Source organism: Hevea brasiliensis, chromosome 7 (genome assembly GCF_030052815.1).
Source record: "Hevea brasiliensis isolate MT/VB/25A 57/8 chromosome 7, ASM3005281v1, whole genome shotgun sequence".
In the NCBI taxonomy this organism is placed as follows: domain Eukaryota; kingdom Viridiplantae; phylum Streptophyta; class Magnoliopsida; order Malpighiales; family Euphorbiaceae; genus Hevea; species Hevea brasiliensis.
In genome coordinates, this window is record NC_079499.1 from 15,071,991 (window position 1) to 15,094,385 (window position 22,395).

The 22,395-nt window shown below is 24.9% G+C and overlaps 1 protein-coding gene across 1 annotated transcript; it reads left to right on the forward strand.

Annotated features, from left to right (window-relative positions):
- Window positions 1-17,814: 17,814 nt before the first annotated feature.
- On the forward strand, window positions 17,815-19,851 carry LOC110658473 (5'-adenylylsulfate reductase 3, chloroplastic). The gene is made up of 4 exons (XM_021816101.2): window positions 17,815-17,973; window positions 18,288-18,425; window positions 18,527-18,620; window positions 19,222-19,851. Exons 1-4 carry the CDS (start codon window positions 17,919-17,921, stop codon window positions 19,373-19,375), a joined length of 441 nt encoding a protein of 146 aa, XP_021671793.2. The 5' UTR covers window positions 17,815-17,918; the 3' UTR covers window positions 19,376-19,851.
- The last annotated feature ends 2,544 nt before the right edge of the window (window positions 19,852-22,395 follow it).

Genomic DNA, 22,395 nt, shown 5'->3' on the forward strand with positions numbered 1-22,395 from the left:
TATTATATAATAAATAGTTAAAATGTATATTATATGATACACTATTATATTATAAAATATACTTAATCCTAAATTATATATGTACTTTAGTTAAAAGATTATATAATTTAGAAATAGCTAAAATATATATTATATAATATATTATAGGTATTAATAACCCAATTTAAAACTTGAATGCTAATTCAAATATGACTTTTAAGGAAACAATTACATAAAATTATTTCAAGAACTGAGTTCCAAATCAAAACGGTATCGAACCCAACCGGAATCGAAGAACCAAGAACCATGCCAAATCAGTATCAAAATAGTGAAGAGCCAAACTAGAATCGTATCGAAATTTCGATTTAATTTCGATTTCTAGGTAGACCTTGAATCGAACCGAAACCACACACATCTAATTAGCTTATCTTTTTTTAATACTAGGCAAAGGAAGTACTTTTTGTAGCAAAGCTATGGATTAGAAGCCATAGCTCGAAAGGTGGTTCTCCTAGTCAAAACAAGATGTCATAATTGAAGGGAACTCTTTAGATGCAATAGAAGTAATTTTCAGTAACTTTAAACCCCTGTCAATTTAAGGAATTATCTTGGATATTTTGCAAATAGCTGGCTAACAAATGTGTGATTTCTTTTTAACATGTGAATCGGCTTTATAACAGAGCAGTTCATAGTCTTACCACCAAATGCTTGTATGATATCTTTCTCATATAATTCTATGCGTCAAATTAGTTCTGTATTATCATCTTTATTGCGTTGAGGGCATTGCAATGAGATAATCTTTGTGGGATTTTGTTCGTGTGTTTGACATTTCAGTTATATATATTTGATTTGACAATTGTATTCACTATTAATTAATGCTTAATATAATTAAAAATAATATTTTTATTTAAAAAATATAAAATATATGAAATTTAAAGAACATAAAATATTTGAAATTATATTTTAAAAATGAAATTAATTTTATTAGATAAGACTTAACTGAATTTGAATTTACATATTAACTTTTTATTTTTTTTAATTATAAATTTAATAATTGATATTAGATAATACTTAACTTAATAATATTATTTTAATAATATATATTCATTTTAACAATATTTGGTCTAAATTAAAATAACCAAACAAATTAATTTTAATTTGATTGATTATTTTATTTCAGACCAAATATTACTAAATCTATAGACATTGGTATATATACAAATTAATATAATAATTAACATTTTTTCAATATATAAAAAAATAAATAATATAATCAAATAAAATTTATTTAATTTAAATTAAATAAAAATTAAACTAAAAAATAAAATTATTATCATATATATGATTTGTTTAATATAATGCTAAAAAATGAGGCTACAATATTCTATTATCAAAAGAAAGGGTAAAAATATGAATTAGGAGAATTTTATTCAAGAACTTAAAATTAACCAAGTTAGGTTCAGGAATATGAAGCTAATTAAGTTAGGCTCAGGAATTTTACTTCTTATTTAGAAAAGAAGTGGATTCATTGTTAAATAATTATAACAATTAAATAAGTTAAATTTTCACACTTTTATGAAAATTTAAAATTTAGTAGTGAAGCTTGTCCAATCAAATGAGACGTAAAGTAACCCTTATATTGTGATGATTCAAACAGCCTCACAATCTATCTTAAAGGATAAATTTAAAAGTATATATATATATAAACTTAGAAATAATTTGAATAGAAAAATATAAATAAAAAATTAAAAAAAAAAAAAACAAAAGAAAAAAGCCCAAGGGTTTCTTGGGAAAAAAACCCGTTAATATGTAAGCTTTGTTCACTGGGCTCAGTCTAATAGCTTTTAAACGAGATTTTTGTACGGTTCAACAATGCTTTTTTTTTTATATAATATCATTTTTGTAAAAAAAAGTTCTTTTAAAATTCCATTTATTTCGTAAAAATAATTTATATTTAAAAGTTATTTTACATATAAAATATTTTTTTATATTTTTCATGAAAATATTTTTATTATTTAATTATAATATTTATATCATATATAAATATATGAAGGATGGGAAATATTGACTTTACTTAAATTATTTTTTATTTTTAAAATTATATGATTATATTTTTATTATTTAAATTAATTTTAAAGTTTAAATAAATTTAAAATTTTTAATTTAGAGTTAGTTCTATTTATATTTAATTTTAATTAAATATAAAATTTTATAAAAAAATAATTAACTAAAATAAGAAATTAATAAATAAAAAATATAATTTAGTTGTATTATAATATTAAATAAAATACTTTATTAACATTTAATTTTTTATATTTATATTAACAATTAATTATTTATTATACATATTTAAAAATATTTTATTAGTTGTATAATATTTTTAAGTTAATTTCCATCTAAGATTTTTTTATTTCAATCAAATATTATATTATTATTTATAAAATTATGAATATTAATTAAAATTAAATATTTAAATGAATATAATTTATAAAAAAAATAATATAAATCATTCAAAATTATTGTTAATTTTAAATTTTATTAAATAAACAATTTAAAAAGAATTTTATTTAATTTTAATTAAAGATTAATACTAATAAAAAATAATAAAAAAGAAAAAAATTAATTAAAACTGAAATTAATTATATAAAAATATTTTTTATAACTTTTTTAGAAACTTAACATAATTTAATTATATATAATTAAAATTTAAGTGCATTTATAATGATAGGCTATGTGCACTATAATATGTATACAAGTACGAATAAGGATCTAATTTTTTGAACTAATAAAAAATTTTTTTTATAATTTTTAATTTAGAAGTAAAAACCTAAACACATGTGTGTGTGTATATAGAACATACAATATTAAATTTGAGTTTATATTATAATCAATAATGTATTTATAACATATATAATGTAATCTATAAATTTGAAAATAAAAATAATTATTAAATATATTAAATAAGTTTTAAAAGTTTTTGTATTAGCAATTTGACAATATAAAATTTTAAGATATCAATATAATAAAAATAAAATTTTATAATGATAATACACTAAACTAACAAAAATTTATTTCAAAACTATTCTATTTCTAATTTTATAAATGATTTTCTTTTACATTAATTTAGATATGCAATTTCATTATGCAAGTTAACATTGTTTTAATTTATAAAAAATTAAAAAAATATACAAATCAAACTTTTTTTAAAAAAATAAAATAATAAAGTTTAAATAAACTAAATTCAATGAGTAAATTTACATTTATTTTAATTTTTAAATATTTTCACATATTTATATTTTAAAACTTATTATTGTAATTTTTTTATTATATTACATTTAGATTTATAATTAAGTTAATATTTTATATTAATAATATAACACATTGCTTTCATAAAAATATAATCGAAAAAAAAATTTTTAATTGATAAATATTTTTATTTATATAGTTAATTAAAAAGACATTAAAATTAATATTTTAATCTAAATAATTAAATATAATATTTATAATATTATGATAATATTATATAATATATAAAATTAATATATATAAAAAAAAATCAAATCACCAGTTTTTATAATTAATATAATAATTTTATAAAATACTAGTTAAATTAATTATCACGACCCGATCACGCGGGCCGGACCGGCACTAGTATATGGGCCAGTATAAGGCTTCCAAAACCTGTAGTAAGCCTAACTATTTTCTAACTCAATCATAAAGCCAATATTTGAGCTCAATTTCAAGAAATCAGCTAGACAGAGTCCGACCATAATCTGGACCATCCAATGGGGAGTTCTTAACTCATTCGATCTGTAATAACAAAATATACAAATTTGAGGAGCTCAGCTCACTATTACAATCCTTCATCAATCAATGAAGTCTAATGGGAGCTCAGCACCCTCATCCATCATAAATATCCATTCTATTCAACATACATGCATAATATTAAGTTTACAATTTCAAAATAACAATCTTTTACCATTCCAAAACCAAATAAGATAATCCTAGCACATGCGAAATTTTAGAGTTCAAATTAACAACATAAAATATTAATGTAGTAACTAATGGACCTGTGAGAAAGGAAGCATGTTAAACTCAAGAAAAAAAAAAGCCCTCCTGTAACCTGGAAAAATGGAATGAACAAGAGTGAGCGCTCGACTCATAAAGTAAGATATTAATTTTACATACAATTTTTATAACTATCTAAGTCTAGTGCATCCCTAAGAATGAAATGCAACATTTTCACATAATTTAAAAAAAGTCAAGTCATAATCACACCAAAGGCAATCTGGAGCAGTTACACACCCGTGTGTCAAATTCATACTCACACATACACACACACACACACATATATATAGATGGGGGCTGATCTCCAATACAGTGCTTAGTTCCAACCTCTGTCAGCGAGATTAACTCAAAGTCGGACTTTCTCTTAATATCCAAATGCGAGAACTAGTGAAATCAACTCAAGCCGTGCCTACCCCGACTTATCCATAATAAGGATCGGATCCCAGCGAGTCAAGCTCCAGTCGCATCTACCCATCCTACCCATATCCATATACACACCACATGCACAACAACTCACACATGCGGCTCCAGATCGCCATAAAGCAACAACCACAGCAATGTCATCAAATACAAATGCAATACAAGGTATGCCTAGCAAATAACGATTTACATATATCTATAAATGATACATGAACATGCTTTGAATATATAATAATATTGAAATTATAAGTAAAATCAATATCTACTCACAATACTTTATAAGTCACTGCGACTGCTAGGCGGAGGAGGAGGGCTAGGTCGGCTCACCTAAACAATTACATTACAAATTGATCAATATTTACTTAAAATAAAACTTTAAAAGAGTCAAAGACAGCATAGGTTTTGCTGAAAATTCGACAGAGTTTCTTCTGTACCTAGGATCTACCTAATCTGCAAAAGGGCTAAAATAACACTTCTAAATGATACACCTCAATCCATATTCCATCAACATCATATGGCCCCTCCTGGGCCCTCCAAAATAGGTAATACTTATAAAATTGAAAAATTATGTTTTAATCTCTAAAATTAACATTTTATAAAAATCATTCAAACGAGCTCTAAAATTTTACCCCGCGGTCCTTAATAATATTATAAAGCTAATGCAAAAGAAATTATAATTTTCTAGCTACCCACGAATATTTTATGGATCTCTATTCTAAATCCGATACTAGGTAAATGAAAAAACATAAGGTTTGGGTTTACCAACACAAATTTCGATGCTTGGAACTCGTCTGGGGCATTTGCAAATGGTGGGGAGGGCCACAATTCCAATTCGATTTTGAAACGACTTCGGCAGCTTGTCTGTTCAACTTGAAATTACAGATCTGAGTGCTGGTTGAATTTCCATAAAATGAAAGTACTTACGTGAAGCCCATACTACCAGAAGTTAAAATATAATTTTTACAAAATTAAATAAGCTCGTTTAAAGCCCAGAAAAATACTGCGAAATCCGTGGGACCCATCAAATTTTCAATGTCGAAAAATTTTGAAATTTATATTGCTGCGAAGCTTTTCGTCGAGTGGAGCATACCAGTACTCTCGAAATTTTCATGGGGTTTACGGTTTGGAAGAAATTTAGCCCAAAATTCGAAATGGACTAAAATTTTTCTAGCCAAAATTGGGCAAACCGCTCAATGAAAAATTTTGATCTTGGTGTTTATGGAAAGCTCTTGAGGTGTAGATAAGGTTTGGGAGAAGAGCCAGTTCAATTGGTGGTTGAAAAGTCGCGCGTTGCACGTGGGGCACTTTAAGTTGATTTTCCAGTGACCTGGGGCAGCGACTAGCGAGGGGTAGGTGTCCAGGTGGGGTGCCAGCGAGTGGGGAGGGGCTAGGGGTGGTCCGATTCAACCGGTCCAATCTAGTTCAGCTCTATTTAGACGGTTTGATTCATGATACTCGAAATTGAATTTTTACTCTGCCTTGGGACACAAAACGAGGTTTGAAAATTTCTAAAAAATTTCAAAAAACTTAGAAAAATTTTTGGAGTCCAAACATATTTTTGGTTTTGCCACGTGGTCTTTAAATAAATTTTTAAAAATCAACAAATTTTATTATTTTTGAAAAATCAAACCCGATTTTAAAAATTTAGAAAATTTTAAATAAATTTAAAAAATATTTAATAAAATAAAATATTAATATTTACATAAAATAATTATCTAAAAATTTAGAGTATTACACTAATAGAATATATTTATGTCATGTATATATAAATATTTTTTAATAAGATTGTCAAAATTTAGAAAATAACTTCATTTTTTTAAAAAAATATTGTCATAATTTTTTTAAAATGACTTGATTTAAAAAAAATACTTTCTATTAATTATTTTTTAAGTACTCAAATATTAAAAAATAAAAAAAATATTTTCCATGAAGTATCAATTCACAAAACCTTATGATACTTTATTCAAGTTATTTAATTTTTCTTTTTATATTACTAAAATCTTAAAATCAATTTAAAAATTTAATATATTAATTATAAATATTATTAAAAAATAATATTATATAAAATAAAATAATCTTTATGGTGCATGAGATTTGCACTAGCTTTTATTCATGTTATCGGTCGGCATTGGTAATGCAAATCTTGCATTAAAAAAAAATAATAATAAATAAATAAACTGAATAACTCTTTCTCTGATTCCAATCAATTATGTTGAGGGTGTGGATAGCCTTTTGGCCAGTGGCATCCAGTCATTCTTCTTTTTCTTTTTATTTTTTATTCTAATTTTCCTTATTTTTTACTAGTCCTTTCCCAGGTCAGATGTTTCTACTTTTATAATAGGTCTTTTGCAGGTTTACACGGCTTTAATTCATTGAGGGAATATTGAGGGGATTAAGGCTCCTATTTATTTTTGGAAAATAACTTTTTTGTTTTTTATTTATTAATTTTTAAAATTTTCAATTTTTTTTATAAAAAATAAGAGAACACATAAAAACGTATTCACTTATTAATAAAAAATAATTTTTTAATTAAATTTTTTTAAAAAAATATTCATATAATTTATAATTAAAAAGATAAAATATTGTAAAATATATTTAAAAAGTTAATTTACTTCTAAATTTTTTTAATACATATTATTTATTTATTTTACAATAATATAATTAAATTTTTACCATTATAAATAAATTATTTTAATAATTCTTTAATTTTAATCGCAAAAGTAAAATGGCTATTGAATAGCCGCTAATCACACTTTTCTTTTAGTTTCAGGTCATTTAGGATACAAACATTGGCTACCATTAGGGATCTAAAAATCCATGGCAACATCACTATCTATTAAACGGGCTTTAAATGTGCAGATCTTCATCTAACATTAATGGTGTCAGATTTTAGGGATAAATATATTAATGGTGTTTCAACTATTCAAACATTCATAATTAAGCGTTTAATTTTTTTTTTATCAAAAGTACTTAGAGAGTGTAGAAAATATGGATCATACTTAAAAGAGGGATTGTGATGGAATGAGTAAGTACAAAAGGCAATAAAGAAAAAAAGGAAATGGTATAAATATATTAATGGTGTCAGATTTTAGGGATAAATATATTAATAATGTTTCAAACTATTCAAACATTCATAATTAAGCGTTTGATTTTTTTTTTTTTATCAAAAGTACTTGGAGAGTGTAGAGGACATAGACCATACTCAAAAGAGAGATGGTGGTATAATGAGAAAGTACAAAAGGTAGTGAAGAGAAAGAGGGAATGGTATAAGAAATTACCTAAATGTGATAATAATGAGGCATATGAACAGTACAATATAGCAAAGAAAGAGGCAAAAAAGACAGTTAGCCAAGCAAGAGCGCAGGGATTTGAAAAGTTATATGAGAAACTTAGAACTAAAGAAGCGGAGAAAAATATTTATAGATTAGCAAGAATGAGAGAAAAAAAATGTCAAGATCTCAATCAAGTTAGGTGCATTAAGGATAAAGAATGAAAAGTATTGGTGAAAGATGAGGACATTAAAAAAATATGGAGAAATTATTTTGATAATCTCTTTAATAATAGTCAAAATAGTAATAACGTGAATATAGATTACAGAGCAATAGAAAAGAATATGCATTATGCTAAAAGGATTAGATTTTTAGAACTAAATGAAGCATTTAAGAGAATGAAAGTGGGTAAAGCCTGTGAACCCGATAGAATACCAATTAAAGTGTGGAAGTGTTTGGGAGATATGGGAGTGGTATGGTTAACTAAATTATTTAATAAAATTCTAAATTCAAAGAAAATACCTGATGAATGGAGGATGAGTATTTTAATACATATTTTTAAAAATAAGAGAGACATACAGAGTTGCTCAAACTATTGGGGAATTAAACTCATGAGCCATACTATGAAGTTGTGGGAAAGAGTTGTAGAACATCGACTACGTCATGATACTTCTATCTCTCCCAATCAATTTGGATTCATGCCTGGTCATTCAACTATGGAAGTGATCTTTCTCATTAGAAGTTTGATGGAGAAATATAGAGATGAGAAGAAAGATCTACACATGATTTTTATTGATTTGAAAAAGGCTTATGATTAGTGTTCCAAGATATGTCTTATGAAGAGTGTTAGAACAAAAGAGGGTATCTATTAGGTACATACCAGTGTTGAAAGATATGTATGAAGGAGCAACTACTATTGTGTGCACAGTGGGAGGGGACACAAGAGATTTTCCTATGTCAGTTGGATTACACCAAGGTTCAGCTATAAACCCTTACCTTTTTACATTAGTTTTAGATGAATTGACGAAACATATACAAGAAAGTATCCCTTGGTGCATGATGTTTGCGGATGATATAGTTCTGATAGATGAGATGCGAGAAGGAGTCAATAGAAAGCTAGAGCTTTGGAGAAGTACTCTAGAGTCAAAGGGATTTTAAGTTAAGTAGAACAAAAACAGAATACATGCATTGCAAGTTTAGTAAAGGCCAAACTGGTGATAGGGAAGGAGTTAGTTTGAGTGGAGTGGTACTGTCCCAATTTAATTACTTTAAATATCTTGGTTCAGTCCTTCAAGTAGATGGAGGATGTGAGGAGGATGTTAGTCATAGGATTAAAACCGGATAGTTGAAGTGGAGACGTGCCATGGGAATTTTATGTGATCGCAAGATTCCCAATAAGTTGAAAGGAAAATTTTACCGTACAGCCATATGACCGACCATGTTATATGGTAGTGAGTGTTTGGCACTGAAAGAGTCGTATGTGTCTAAGCTAAGAGTTGCGGAGATGAGAATGTTAAGGTGGATGAGTGGCCATATTACACTAGATAAAGTCTGTAATGAGAGTATTAGAAAAAAGGTAGGAGTGGTGCCAATTGAGGATAGGTTGAGAGAAAGGAGATTGAGGTAGTTTGGTTTTGTGAAGCGTAGACATACGGAGGCTCCAGTTAGACAAGTAGAACACATTAGGTTAAAGGATAGAAAGAAAAGAAGGGGTAGACCTAAACTGACCTGGAGGAGAGTAGTACAACATGACTTAGAAGCATTACACATTTCTGAGGATTTAACCCAAAATCGTTTAGAGTGGAGAAAGAGAATCTATATAGTCGACCCCAAATTTTTTAGATAAAAACTTAGTTGACTTGAGTTGAGTTGAATTGTTTTATCAAACAAGTGTTTGAGTGGAGAAATTTATCTCAATTAAGTGCATTTGGTCTATAAATTGAGTTGAGTTAGTGTTAAAAATAAATAAATAAATAAATATGTTTAGTTAACTTGAAACCCAAACCATTTAGTCCAAAATGTTTGGATTGGGCATTATGTGAATTTGGATTGAGTTAAGTCAACAAATTTAAGCCCAAGTTTAATTTAGTCGAGCTTCAGCTTTTTTTTTTATTAGATAAAAAAAAATGCATTGTTTTTAGAATGGCTTATTGACTTAATTGATAATTTTTATTCATTTTTTTATTTTGATAAAATTAAATAAAATTTTAAAATGTATAAAAATTTTATTTAAAATTTTTAAAAATTTTTAAAATTTATTGTAATTTTATTTAATTTTTTTCGACATATTCTTATACTTCATTTTTTATTTGATCTAACTTTAATTATTAATATTTTCAACTATTTTCAAACTTCATTTTATTTTCATGATGTATCAAGATTTTTAGTCGATCAAATTGGATGGTTTAGTCACACATTCTCTTTTCTCACAATCACCAAATTTCATCACTATTTGATACTCAATGATTATCAAAATAAAACTATGGAGTAATATTAGAATTTTAGTGATAGCTATAAACAAATTGAAAAATAGAATTCAAAATTCAATCAATAAAGATTGAATAAAATTTCAAAAACTTTTACAAATTTAGCTATTTTTACTAATATTGAAATTAGGGGTGAGCAGATTTCGGTTTAAATTGAAAAACCGAATTGAATCAAGTCAATTCAGTTCAATAGGTTCAGTTTTAAATTTTAATCAGTTCGGTTCGATTTTATATTATAAAAATTTCGATTAAATCAAACTAAAACGAATAGTAATTTTATATATTCAAATCGAATCGATTTTTGAATTGATTTATTTGTATGGAAAATTTATGAATTATATTTAATTATATATATATATAAATTGTTTAATTTCGTTGATTAATGTTTATTAAGTTAAAGCCAAAGTCAAAATTAGACTAAATAACTTAAAAATCAAGTCTAAATTAAAAAATAAATTAAAAATCAAAACCGATTGATTTGAACAGAACCGAACCGAACCAGAATGGTTCGGTTTGATTTATTTTTTTATCCATTTCGGTTCGGATTCGATTTTTAAAATATGTAATTCAATTTTCATAGTTTAATTCAATTCGATTCGATTCAATTTGATTTGAACTGAATGCAAACCCCTAATTGAAATGATTGAATAAAATTACAAAATCGTCATAAGATTTTTTTTTTATCAATGGGCATTTTAAAAATTACAATTTGATTTATTTTTATTTTTTAGTATTTATATTTGTATATAACTTTTTTCTTTGTATAATAATAAATTTATTTTAAAAATTTAATTAATATATTATGTCAAATATATATTAAACAAATTTATGGATTATATTTTATAAATATGAAGAAAAAATAAAAATTAAATAAATTGGGCTAGTCCAAGTCGGCTCGACATTTATTTTAAGTTTTGGCTCAGCGGCTGAGTTCATGCCCAACAACTCAAAATAAATTCGTTCCAATCGCCAAAAATTTCAACTCACAAAACATTGCTAATAATTCATATTTAATTTGTAATTAATATTTACGCATATCTACGGGCCATACATAGCATTTTAAAATATTAAGGCTTTATTTGGTAATAATTTTAAAATAATATATAATGTTTTAATTTATCTCTTTTATTTATATTATTGGGTGGTGCAGTATTTATTATAATATTTAGATATTGAATGAGTGATTTATAAAAGTTATATTTCAGCTTTTCAGATTAATGGAGCATTTTGACTATAGTAATACAATTATTTTTATATTTAACAATTAATGAAATAATTATTTTTATCGAATAATTCTATTTTAAATCGCTATATAAATATCTAACTACTAATAATTAATATCTAATAATTAATTACAAGTAAAATAATTAATAATTATTAAAATAATTAATAGCTACCATAACATCTAATAATGCGATTTAAATTTTTACTCCTTTCCCCAAAAAAATATAGTTCACTTTGCTTTTTGTACATGAATTAAAGATTTCGGTTATTACGGTTTAATTGAAATTCTTTTTTTTTTGGTATTTTTTTCTATGTGCCCCTAATTAAAATTGTTTGCTAGAATAATATTACTTGAATTATATTAAATACAAGATAAATATAAAGAATTATTGATATTGGCTAGAGCATCAATTTAGTCTTCTTTTATGATATTAGCTAATATAAAGAGGTTAAAATAGCATTCAGACTGTGATAAATTAAAGTAATAAAAAAGTACTAATAAAATTTATTATTTTTTATATTATAATCAAAATTGATAGTAAATAAATTATTTACTGTACTCTATTTTTTTAAATAAAAATAAAAATTATTAATTATTGTAAAGTATAATTATATGAAGGTATAATTATAAACTTAAAAATATATATATTTTTAAAAGAAAAAAAGAGACTATTATCACGAGAAGTTGAAAAAAAATATAATTTATTTTTTTCAGAATGGGGGGAGTATTATATGTATTTTTAAGCACAAAAAGATTTCTCATTCATCGGAAATTAGTTAGTTTAATTTCAACCGTTCGTAAAGTATTTTCGTCGTTCTGTATTCGAAAATGCGTTCCACCGACGCCAAATGAAAACTAGCCAATTTGGCTAAAATGATGCCGAGAAGCTCTACATGATCAAATTTCTCTCTACCAGAATCGACGTCAAAAGTTTCACTATTGCGGGTCTCGTTCCTTAAGTATTCTCATTGAAGCTGCTGCCATCCCATTATTGTCTGCTGTCTCTGGCATTACATGGGCCAGCCATTGTGGTGGGGACGCTCTCTCTTCAGCCTTTTTTTTTTTTTTTTTAATTATTGTTTAGTCCCTTACATTGACTCGCATTTAATTTCAAAATAGTTATATTTTGTCTCTTTAGCTCTATTTATTTCTTAAAAAATAATTTTTTAAAATATTTTTTTATATATTTTAATATTAAATATTTAAAAAATAAGTTAATAAAAAAATTTTAATAAAAAATTTAAATGATTTTTAAAAAATATAAAATTATTTTTTATTTTTATAATTTTATTATAATATAAAAATACTTATATAAAGATATATATTATTAATTTAATATTATAATTAAATAATAAAAATATTTTTTATATATATAATTTTTTTTGAAATAAATGGATTTTTTTTTATTTTACTTTCCCTCTCATGCCAGTGGTCTCTCCTAAAGAGAATTTACTTTGTGCTTAAATAAAAATTTTAAATAAGATATGAACATGGAACATTTTTAAAATACAAATAAAATATGTTTTAAACTCAAAGGAAAAAAATAAAATTACTTATTGAAATTTAATTTTACAAATCAAATCAAATAAAAAATTTAAAATCTATAATTAATTTCATAATTTTGTACGTTAATAAGGGAAAATACAATATTCATATCGCCAACATCATAATCACTTGTCTATGTTAATATATGACCTTATTTTGTTTGAGCGTATATTATATTTAAAATAAATCTTTTAAACTTTATTAATTTTTCATTTTTATTTTTATATATATGATTAAATTACTTTTTAATCTCTATATTTTTTTTTATTAGTAACTCATCGTCTCTATTTTGAAAAATAGTTTAAAAAACTCTTAATTATTGATTCCATAAAACACCTTAGAGATGTTTTAATTTATTTTTTAAAATAGAGAAAAAAAAAATCTTAGTAATAACAAAGCTCAATGATAAAATAGTAAATTGACAAAATCTTTTATCTCTCATTTGACTTGACTTATTTGTTTAACCAATATGCTGGAATATACTTAGAAAATAGATAGAAGGACTAAAGTATTTAACGTAATGAAATTTTAGGGACTTTTTAATTTACTTTTTAAATTGGAATGACAAAAATATCAATAATAATAGAACACATGGACTAGAAGGTAATATACTCTTCTTATAATTAAGCCATTCTATATAAAATGAAATCCATAGTTAATAAAAATGGCTTTTTTTTTTTTTCAATTTCAATCTGATTAAGATTTAAACTCAATATTTTATAATTTTAAAAATTAGGCTTTTACTCGTTTATTGTGCTAGTATAATCACTATTGATATATTATTTAATTAAATAAAAATATAACTATACAGCTTTTCTTATATACTTATACTTAATTTATTGAAAATGTTTTAAGAATAGCTTGTAAAAAAATTGTAAAAATATAAAGAAAATAAATATGAAGAATAATAAAATTGAAAAATGAATACAAAGAATAAATAAGATACCAATAAAATGTATTTAAATAGATTCTTATAAAATGAAAAATTACTTTATTGATATTTATGCAAATTGTTCATCTTCTTCTTATGCCTTAGTTACAAAAGTATCATTTGCTAGGTTTGTGAAAAAATCTTGATTAAACATTACATCTTTTATTTGCATTAGATGGTAACTAATTTGATTTTTGATATATAATAAATTTTCAAATATAATAAATGAGATAACTCAAACCAGAGTGCTTTTAATTACCTACATTTATAAAAAAAAATCTACATTTATAAAAATGAAGGGAGATTATCTTAAAAAAAATATTAAACTTTCATTTGCTTTGTAGAAAATATTATTTTGGAAAAAAAATGTTTTTTATTTTCTTTTTAACTTTTTGGAGCCCTTAGGGAATAGAATATTGAAAACTATTTTCCTAATAAAAAAGAAAACTATGCCATTTTTAATTAAGAAAAATGACTTTCTCTTTTTAAAAGAGGAAGTCACTTTATAGATTTTGATAATTTTATCTAAAATGTGAAAATATTTTTGCATGTTTGACATAAAACACATACTATTTATTTAATGTTACAAGTAAAACAATCAAAAATATTTTTATGAAACTAATTTCTTAAAAAAATAATTTTTATCGATAATATTTTTTACATACAAATTATTTTTTACAAAATCAATGAAGTCTAAACACTAAAAAAAAAAAAAAAGATTAGCAACCTATCAAATTGGTTACTAATCGATTTAGTAACTAATTTAGCAACTGATTCAGTCGGTTGCAATGAGCCTGCTTGCAAATAGCAATGAATAACTAAATCAATTGTAAAATTTATTAAAGTTAAAAAAAATAAAACTTTTAGTAAAAAATCATCGGTTTTAGCAACTGATTTAGCAACTGAAATCGATTGCTAATAGCAACTAAAACATAATCAGCTGTGAAAAATTTAGTGATTTTGATTTTGTAATTTTGCAACCATTTGGTAAATTGATTGCTATTTGTAACTAATTTAGCAATCAAAAAATTAATTACAATTTTAAAACTTTATAAAAAAATTAAATTTCCAAATAAGAAATAAAAAATTTAAATAAATAAATTTTTCAAAATTTACTAAAATAATAAATTATTAATGAAAATTAGTACTAAAAATTAGTATAAAAATATTATTAAAAAATTATTAATAATAACTATTATAAAAAATATTAACAAAAAATTAAATATAAAATCATATTTATAAAACAAATATTAGAAAAAGTACCATATATATATTATAACAAAAAAATTACAAATAATTAATACTACAAATAATTTACTAAAAAAATATATTTGCACAAAATTTTTTATTTTATGTCAAAAAAATAAATAAAATAAAAAAAAATGAGAAAGAAAAAGAAGATGAAGAAGAAAAAAGATGAGAAAGAAAAATATAACGAAGAAAATAGATAAGAAAGAAAAAAAGATGAATAAAATAGATGATAAAGAAAAAGATGATGAAAAAGAAAATAGATGAGAAAGAAAAAAATGATGAAGAAGAAAATATATGAGAAATAAAAAGATAAAGAAGAAAATAAATGAGAAAATAAATGATAAAGAAAATATGTTAGAATAGAAAAAATAATGAATAAAATAGATAGAATGAAAAAGATGATGAATAAAATGATATACAAGAGAAGAAATAAAGAAAAAAGAGTAATGGAGGAATAAAATGAGCAATGGAGAAAGAAAATGAGTAGTAGTTTATATAAACGAATTAGCAACTGATTGTCGATTGCTGATTTTATTAAAAAATTTGGTGAAAATTTTTGGAGAGAAATTTTGCAACTAATTCATAATTAGTTGCAAAATCAATTGCAGAAAATTGGTTGCTGTTAGCAACCAATTTGCCAATTAGTTACAAATTAAAATAAAAAAAATAAAAAATGGTTAGAAATTTTTTGAGGGAAAAATCAATTGTAAAAATTAGTTGTTATTAATAATCGATTGGCGAATTAGTTGCAAATCAAAAAAAGAAAATAAAAAAATGAGCAAAAATTTTGTTGGGAAAAAATCTGTCACAACAGCAACCGATTCACAAATCGATTCCAAATAAAAAAAAATAGGATGAGAATTTTTGGAAGAAAAAAAATTTAGTAACCGATTTTACAATTGGTTGCAAAAATTGATTGCTATTAGTAACCGATAAATAATTAGTTACAAATAATAACCAATTTTAACAATCGATTGTAAATCAGTTGCTAACTCTGGAACCAATTAATATGACTTTTCAATTTAGCAACTAATTCCTTAAATCGATTGCTGTTAACAATTAATTTTAAAATTGATTACTATTAATAACATATTTTAGCACATAATTTTAAAATTAGTTGCTAATCGTATATTTAAGTTTTTTTTAACATTGATTAGCAATCAATTTAGTAATTAATTATAAATTGATCGTTATCAGCAACTGATTTTAGCAACTAATTATAAATCAATTAATTATAATAATCGATTTAGCAACTGATTCCTGAATCGGTTGCTAAATTTTTTAAATTAACTATTTTATTAAAATAAAAAATTAAAATCACAAATCGATTACAAAATTAATTATTAATAGCAATCAATTTTAGTCAGTTATAATAATCAATTGCTAATTTTTTTAAATTAACTATTTTACTAAAATAAAAAATCGAAATCACAAATTGATTATAAAATTAGTTATTAATAACGATCAATTTTAGTAAGTTACAATAATTGATTGTAAAATTGATTATTTTTTTAGTAAAATAGGTTTTTCTAATTAAAAAAAAACTATTTTAGATAGGTTAAGAAATGATTTATAAAAGCGTGATGGTTAAACATAAGAATGGCAAAAGGTTAGATATTTTCACGTATCTCACCCATCAAACTTTATTGTGATAAATTTGAATTTAAAAAATAATATTTGTATCAATTTTAAGTAGTCTATAATGAAGGTTTAAATATTGAGTATATATTATTCGAATATATATATATATATTGTTAATTAAATATAAAATACATATTTTATAATAATATTTATAAATTATATATTATATTTAATTAAATAAAATTTAAATATTTTATAGAATTATTAAAATTTTAAAATATAAATAAATAATTAAAATATACAAAATTAAATAGGCTGAAATATAATTTGAATATAATTTAAAATGAATTTGACTAATTTAAAATAAATTTATTTTTAAATTAATAATCAAACTCTATTGGTTGGACAATAATTCGGTATTAATAATTGCATTTAAAATAAAATCAATTAATTTATGTTAAATTTAGGTTATGTTTGTTTTATGAAAAATATTTATATAAAAAATATTTTTTATATTTTTTTAGTGTTTAGAGAATTAAAAAAATTAATTAATGAAAAATATTTTTTTAATTAAAAAAAATTACTTTCATTTTTTAAAAAGAAAGTCCATTTTTTCTTTTCTAAATTTTAACAATCTTATTAAAATATAAATATATTTATAAATATATGAAATAAATATATATTATTAATTTAATATTATAATTAAATAATAAAAAATATTTATATAAAAAATATTTAAATATATTTTTCATATATACAATAATAATCCAACTCAAAATGGAGTATTTTTGCCAAACGCTCCTGCCGATTGCGATCCCAGCAAAGCACGTGCAATGCCATCATCATCATCATCAACATCAACATTTTCACCTTATTAGAGAAGATTCTCATGTAACTTTTCAATGTTCTTTTATTTTTTTATTTTTTCAATGTAAGTTTTCAATGTTGGCGTCAAGAACTTGTCTGAATCGTATATTTTGTTTTTGTGCCTAAAGGCTAAAGTGCATTCCCACGGAGTACTTTACGAATGACCAGGTTCAATGAACCTGGAACCTGACCTCCTTTTTTAAACTGTCTTCATGGACGAGCGTACTGCATCCAATTTTCGTAATGGAAACTGAAGAACAACCGACGGAGGAAGAAGAAAACTTGCCTATTCTCTGATTATGGCTGCTCAACATCATCCATTTCTTGATTCGCCATCTTCCCATCAGATTATAGGTTCTTTTTTTTCTTCTTCATTCTCTATATGATGATCAATGGATTTGTTATTTTCATTCTTTAATCTTTATTTATCTCATTCATTTTCTTTCCATCTGACCAATTATATTTCTCAGTTTTCTTGTGGTTCATCTGATCAGACAAGTTCATCAGTTTATTCTTTTAATTTTTTTTTTAATCATCAGACTTGTTTTTGAAGAATTTTGAAGTTTCCGTACAAGATATATCTATCATCATCATGTTTAGTGCTGCAATATTAGTTTTGCTTTTCAAGTCGACTAAAGAATTATCCATTTTTGATCTAATGCTTGAAGCACTGCGTATTGATGGTTCTGCTTCACTACCGTTGGATCTACTTCTGACCACGAATAGAAGAAATAGGCGATCCTCTGTGAAATCCATTAATGCAGGAGGATTAATACACCATGATTTGGTAGAGGCTCCTAGAGCTGGTACATATTTTCATTTCTTAACTGAGCTCGTCAAGAAAGGAAGGAGACTGCTTGTTTTGGGTTTTGGGGTCTGAAGTTCAGTTGTATTGTGAATCTTGCAGGGATAATTGACAAGGATGATGAGAAAGCTTCTTCAATAGCAATTATTGAAGCAGCTCTTATAAAATTGAGAAATGATATTGCCATTGCTTTCAGGTACTTGATTTTTGGGTCCATTTCTATGAAAGTGCATTTTTTTTTCGTGGGGATGTGGGTCCAAAACTGTAGGATGAGATTTTTTTGAATCTGATTTTTTATTTTCATCAATCTTGGTTGATAAGGACCAAGCCCTTGCATTTACTTGCTTACTGGTTGATTTCAAATTTATAATTTCTGGGAATATAACCACTAAGACTGAAGATGTACCGTATAGAATGAAATTGGAACTGCTTATATAAAGAAGAATAGTAATGTCTAATTATTTTGTTTGTATTAGATGTTATTAAATTGTAAACTAATGAAATCTAACGGACATTCCTTGTCAACAAGAGTCAAAATGCTTTTAAATAAATGTATATTGAGCCTGAATTTTCTTTTCTTTAAAGAGGAAAGCTAGCTATTAGTTGGTAGAAAATATTAAAATGATTCAAATCTATCAAATAAACTACTGCTTGTGGGTGACTAGCTTGCATCACTAACTGCTATTGTTGTCCTTCTAGAATTTAATAAATATTTTAGTAATTTACAATTTAGCCATCTGTATCAATTATTAATTCTTCTTTCTGGAATTCTTTATCATTATTTATGAATGTTTCAGGGTGTTTAGCCTGGACAAGAGGAACCTGAACTCGAAAACATTCAAGTTCTTTGATGCTGTGGAGGAACACTATAAATGTTTTTCCAGATTTTCTGACAAGAAGCAAAGGGCTATTCTATTCCTGTGGTGGGATGACAAGCCAAAGAAAAGATGAGTCTCCAGAAACAGGAGCCAAGAGTAGTCCAATTGTTCAAATAGACACTTTGTTCGCAGGAATTGATGGTGGGCTTGTCAAGGATGCATTGGCAAATATGGATACCCTTTTCCACATGTAATGATGTAGAGTCAGGGAGCACAGAGCAAAGAAAAGGCTGCAATTACTGTGGCCATGTGCTCCTCAAAGATTCAACATTCTTGCATTTGTGGTGACAGATACTCGAGAGTTCCCCTATGAAACTTCATTTGTGTGATCATTGGATTGGAGGCTACCTTTCGGCCTATCAATCTCTTACATATCTTAATTTCTGTTGTTATTATTATTATTATTATTATTATTATTATTATTAAGTTGTTGCTACGTGTTGATGAGGTGAGTTTAGAGCCAGAGGGAGAGAATAATTCGGTTCTTTCAGTGTTTTCGTGTATTTCATTTTAAAATGCTATATTAATGTTTTTCCCCCTTTTGTGGCTGCTCGCATGTCTAATGTGGGTTGTGACGAGAATGCTCGTTTTATATTTATTTATTTATTTAAATTTGTCAATGGAAAAATTAGTTACATATAATATAAATTTAGGTAAGAAAAGGTTAAAAATTATTTGTTTTAAATTTTAGTAGTAGAATTTATTGGAAAAGAAAATTAATAATAATAATAATAATAATAATAATAAATGTGAAAATGGGAATAGTAACTTTATTAAAGATGTCCTTTATCTTTTAAGTTAATTATAATTATATTTTTATTATTTAAATTAATATTAATATTAGAATAAATTTAAATTATTAATTTTAAAATTTATATAAATTTAAAATTTTTAATCTTATTTATACTATAATTTTAATTAAATATTTTAATAAAATATAAAATGATATTACCAAAAATGCTCTTCATTATTTATATTATTTATAAAATTACCACTACAAATAACTATAAAAAAGCTGCGATAATTAGGAATTAATTTTATTTTTTCTATTTTAATTTATATTTACATAATATGTATATAAAAAAGCTCATACATTTGTTAATTATAAGCTTAAAAAACGTATTATCAATCATTAAAATAATACAATCCTATTCTAACTTTACAAGTGGTACAAATACTATATCTTATTAATTAATGATAAGAAAGGTATACCTATAGACATGGAGTACTTGAAATTATTAATCACTTTATCATGGGCATTTGGAGAGCAAGGAATGGTTGGATTTTTAATGGCAAAAGATTTGATGAGTGGAAAATCATTGCTGGATGCAGTCAACTTTGGCAAGAACATAAGTTTGGTTCCACCAATGAAGCATGCTCCTTTAATTAGTTGATTCTCACGTAAATGGTGTAGGTCTCTTCGGTAGCCCTCTTCAAGGTCCGTTTCTTTCCTTTTGTAATATGGTTATGTAATCTCCATGGTTTTAACTGTATCAAGAGGGTTTATTTATTTGCTATGTGTAAGTTTAATTTCTCTGTTTATCTCAATTGTTAAACTTGATTATCTATAAGACTTGCATAAAAATTTTTCTTAGAGCTAAGGTAAATATTTTTAATATAATATTTGAGATGAAACATGGCTTGAAGTGTTGATTCTTAAACTATATGTCAATGTTCATGAACTGTTGTCTTGACGTTTAAACAGTAAATTGGTGGATTTTTATTTGATTTAGATTTTCAACCTGTCTTAACTATGATCAGGTCTAGCTTATGTTCCTTTTGATGAATAATAGCAACACTTGTGAAGTGAGCAATACAAAGCCATATTGTGCTTAATTCTTAGATGAATCATCTATTATTGATGGTGAGGAGAGAGCAAGACTTCATTATTTAATGTCATATGACCACAAACGTTCAGACATTGAATTGGTTTCTTTCAACTTACTCGAAGGTTGTGATTCTTGTGCACTCTCAATTTCTTACAAGTTGATTTTTCTTGAATTTTTATCTGCTCTTTAGCTTTTTGGTAACTTTTTACAATTGGAGATTGATTCTTGCTTTTAAGTGTTCTTTCCTCCAGGTGTATCCAAGTTATTAGAAATTTGATATGATTATCTGTTTGAATTTTGATAAGTTTATCTATTTGGATTATGATAAAGTATCTCAATGCTTGCAAGTTAAAATTATAGTTCTGAACTGTGAAATGTATCTGTATAGTAAGTGGGTATCTAAAGCACTATTGATATTTAGCATAACACACATTTATAATGGATTTAAAACTTGCAACATTTGCCAAAGGAATGAAACAATGTGTCATGAAGTGGGTAACATCGTCAATCGGGCATCAAATTTTTTTTTTATTTTTTATTTTTATCTTTTTTCTTCTTTCTTCCCTAGACACTGGCTTTAATTATTCTTCTGTCATTCTTATTGAGAAGTTTGGGGTCATATTTAATTGAAAGGATGTAATTTAACATTGAGGGTATCTTTTTGGTAGCTGTATCCCTACATACAATGAACTCTTATACATGATTTGGCAATTCCTCTTATACCTAAATTACTTTCTTGTACAGGATGTTGTTAGATATGTTGAAAACTGACAGATTGCTGTGAGATAAGTGAGGAGAAATTGCCAACTGGTTCAGAGCTTAATTAAATGGGCTAGGAGATGTAATCAAAGATTGGCCTAACAAATTTTCTCTCCAAGCCCATGTTTGTTCATAGAAAATTGAAGGAGAAGGGAATCATGCACTTCAGATACTCCAGCTCATTTTTTAGCTCTAAATGCATGTTGTAATTCAGTTAAAGATCCTGTAAATACGCCTGTAAATATGGTAGGGTAGTATGGGAAATTAATTTGTTTCTAGATCATTCTTTCAAGTTGTATATAAACAATATACATAATCAATACAAAAGTAGCTTTCTTGCTCAATTACAGAATTCATTAGTTTTTTTTCATGGTATCAGAGCACAACCTGTGCTACTGATATTGTTCTTCTCTACAATCTTAAAGCCACTACACAAACTACTATTTTCTAGCTGCTACAGATAATGATAAATGCACCCAGAGATGGAACTCAAACTCCTAGTGGT

Bases quoted from the DNA above. Each gene is read 5' to 3' on its own strand.
- LOC110658473 (XM_021816101.2), top strand. From the start codon at position 17,919: ATGGCTGCTCAACATCATCCATTTCTTGATTCGCCATCTTCCCATCAG. The intron at 17,974-18,287 runs GTTCTTTTTTTT...TAATGCTTGAAG, and splicing joins ATCTTCCCATCAGATTATAG to CACTGCGTATTGATGGTTCT. The intron at 18,621-19,221 runs GTACTTGATTTT...TGAATGTTTCAG, and splicing joins GATATTGCCATTGCTTTCAG to GGTGTTTAGCCTGGACAAGA.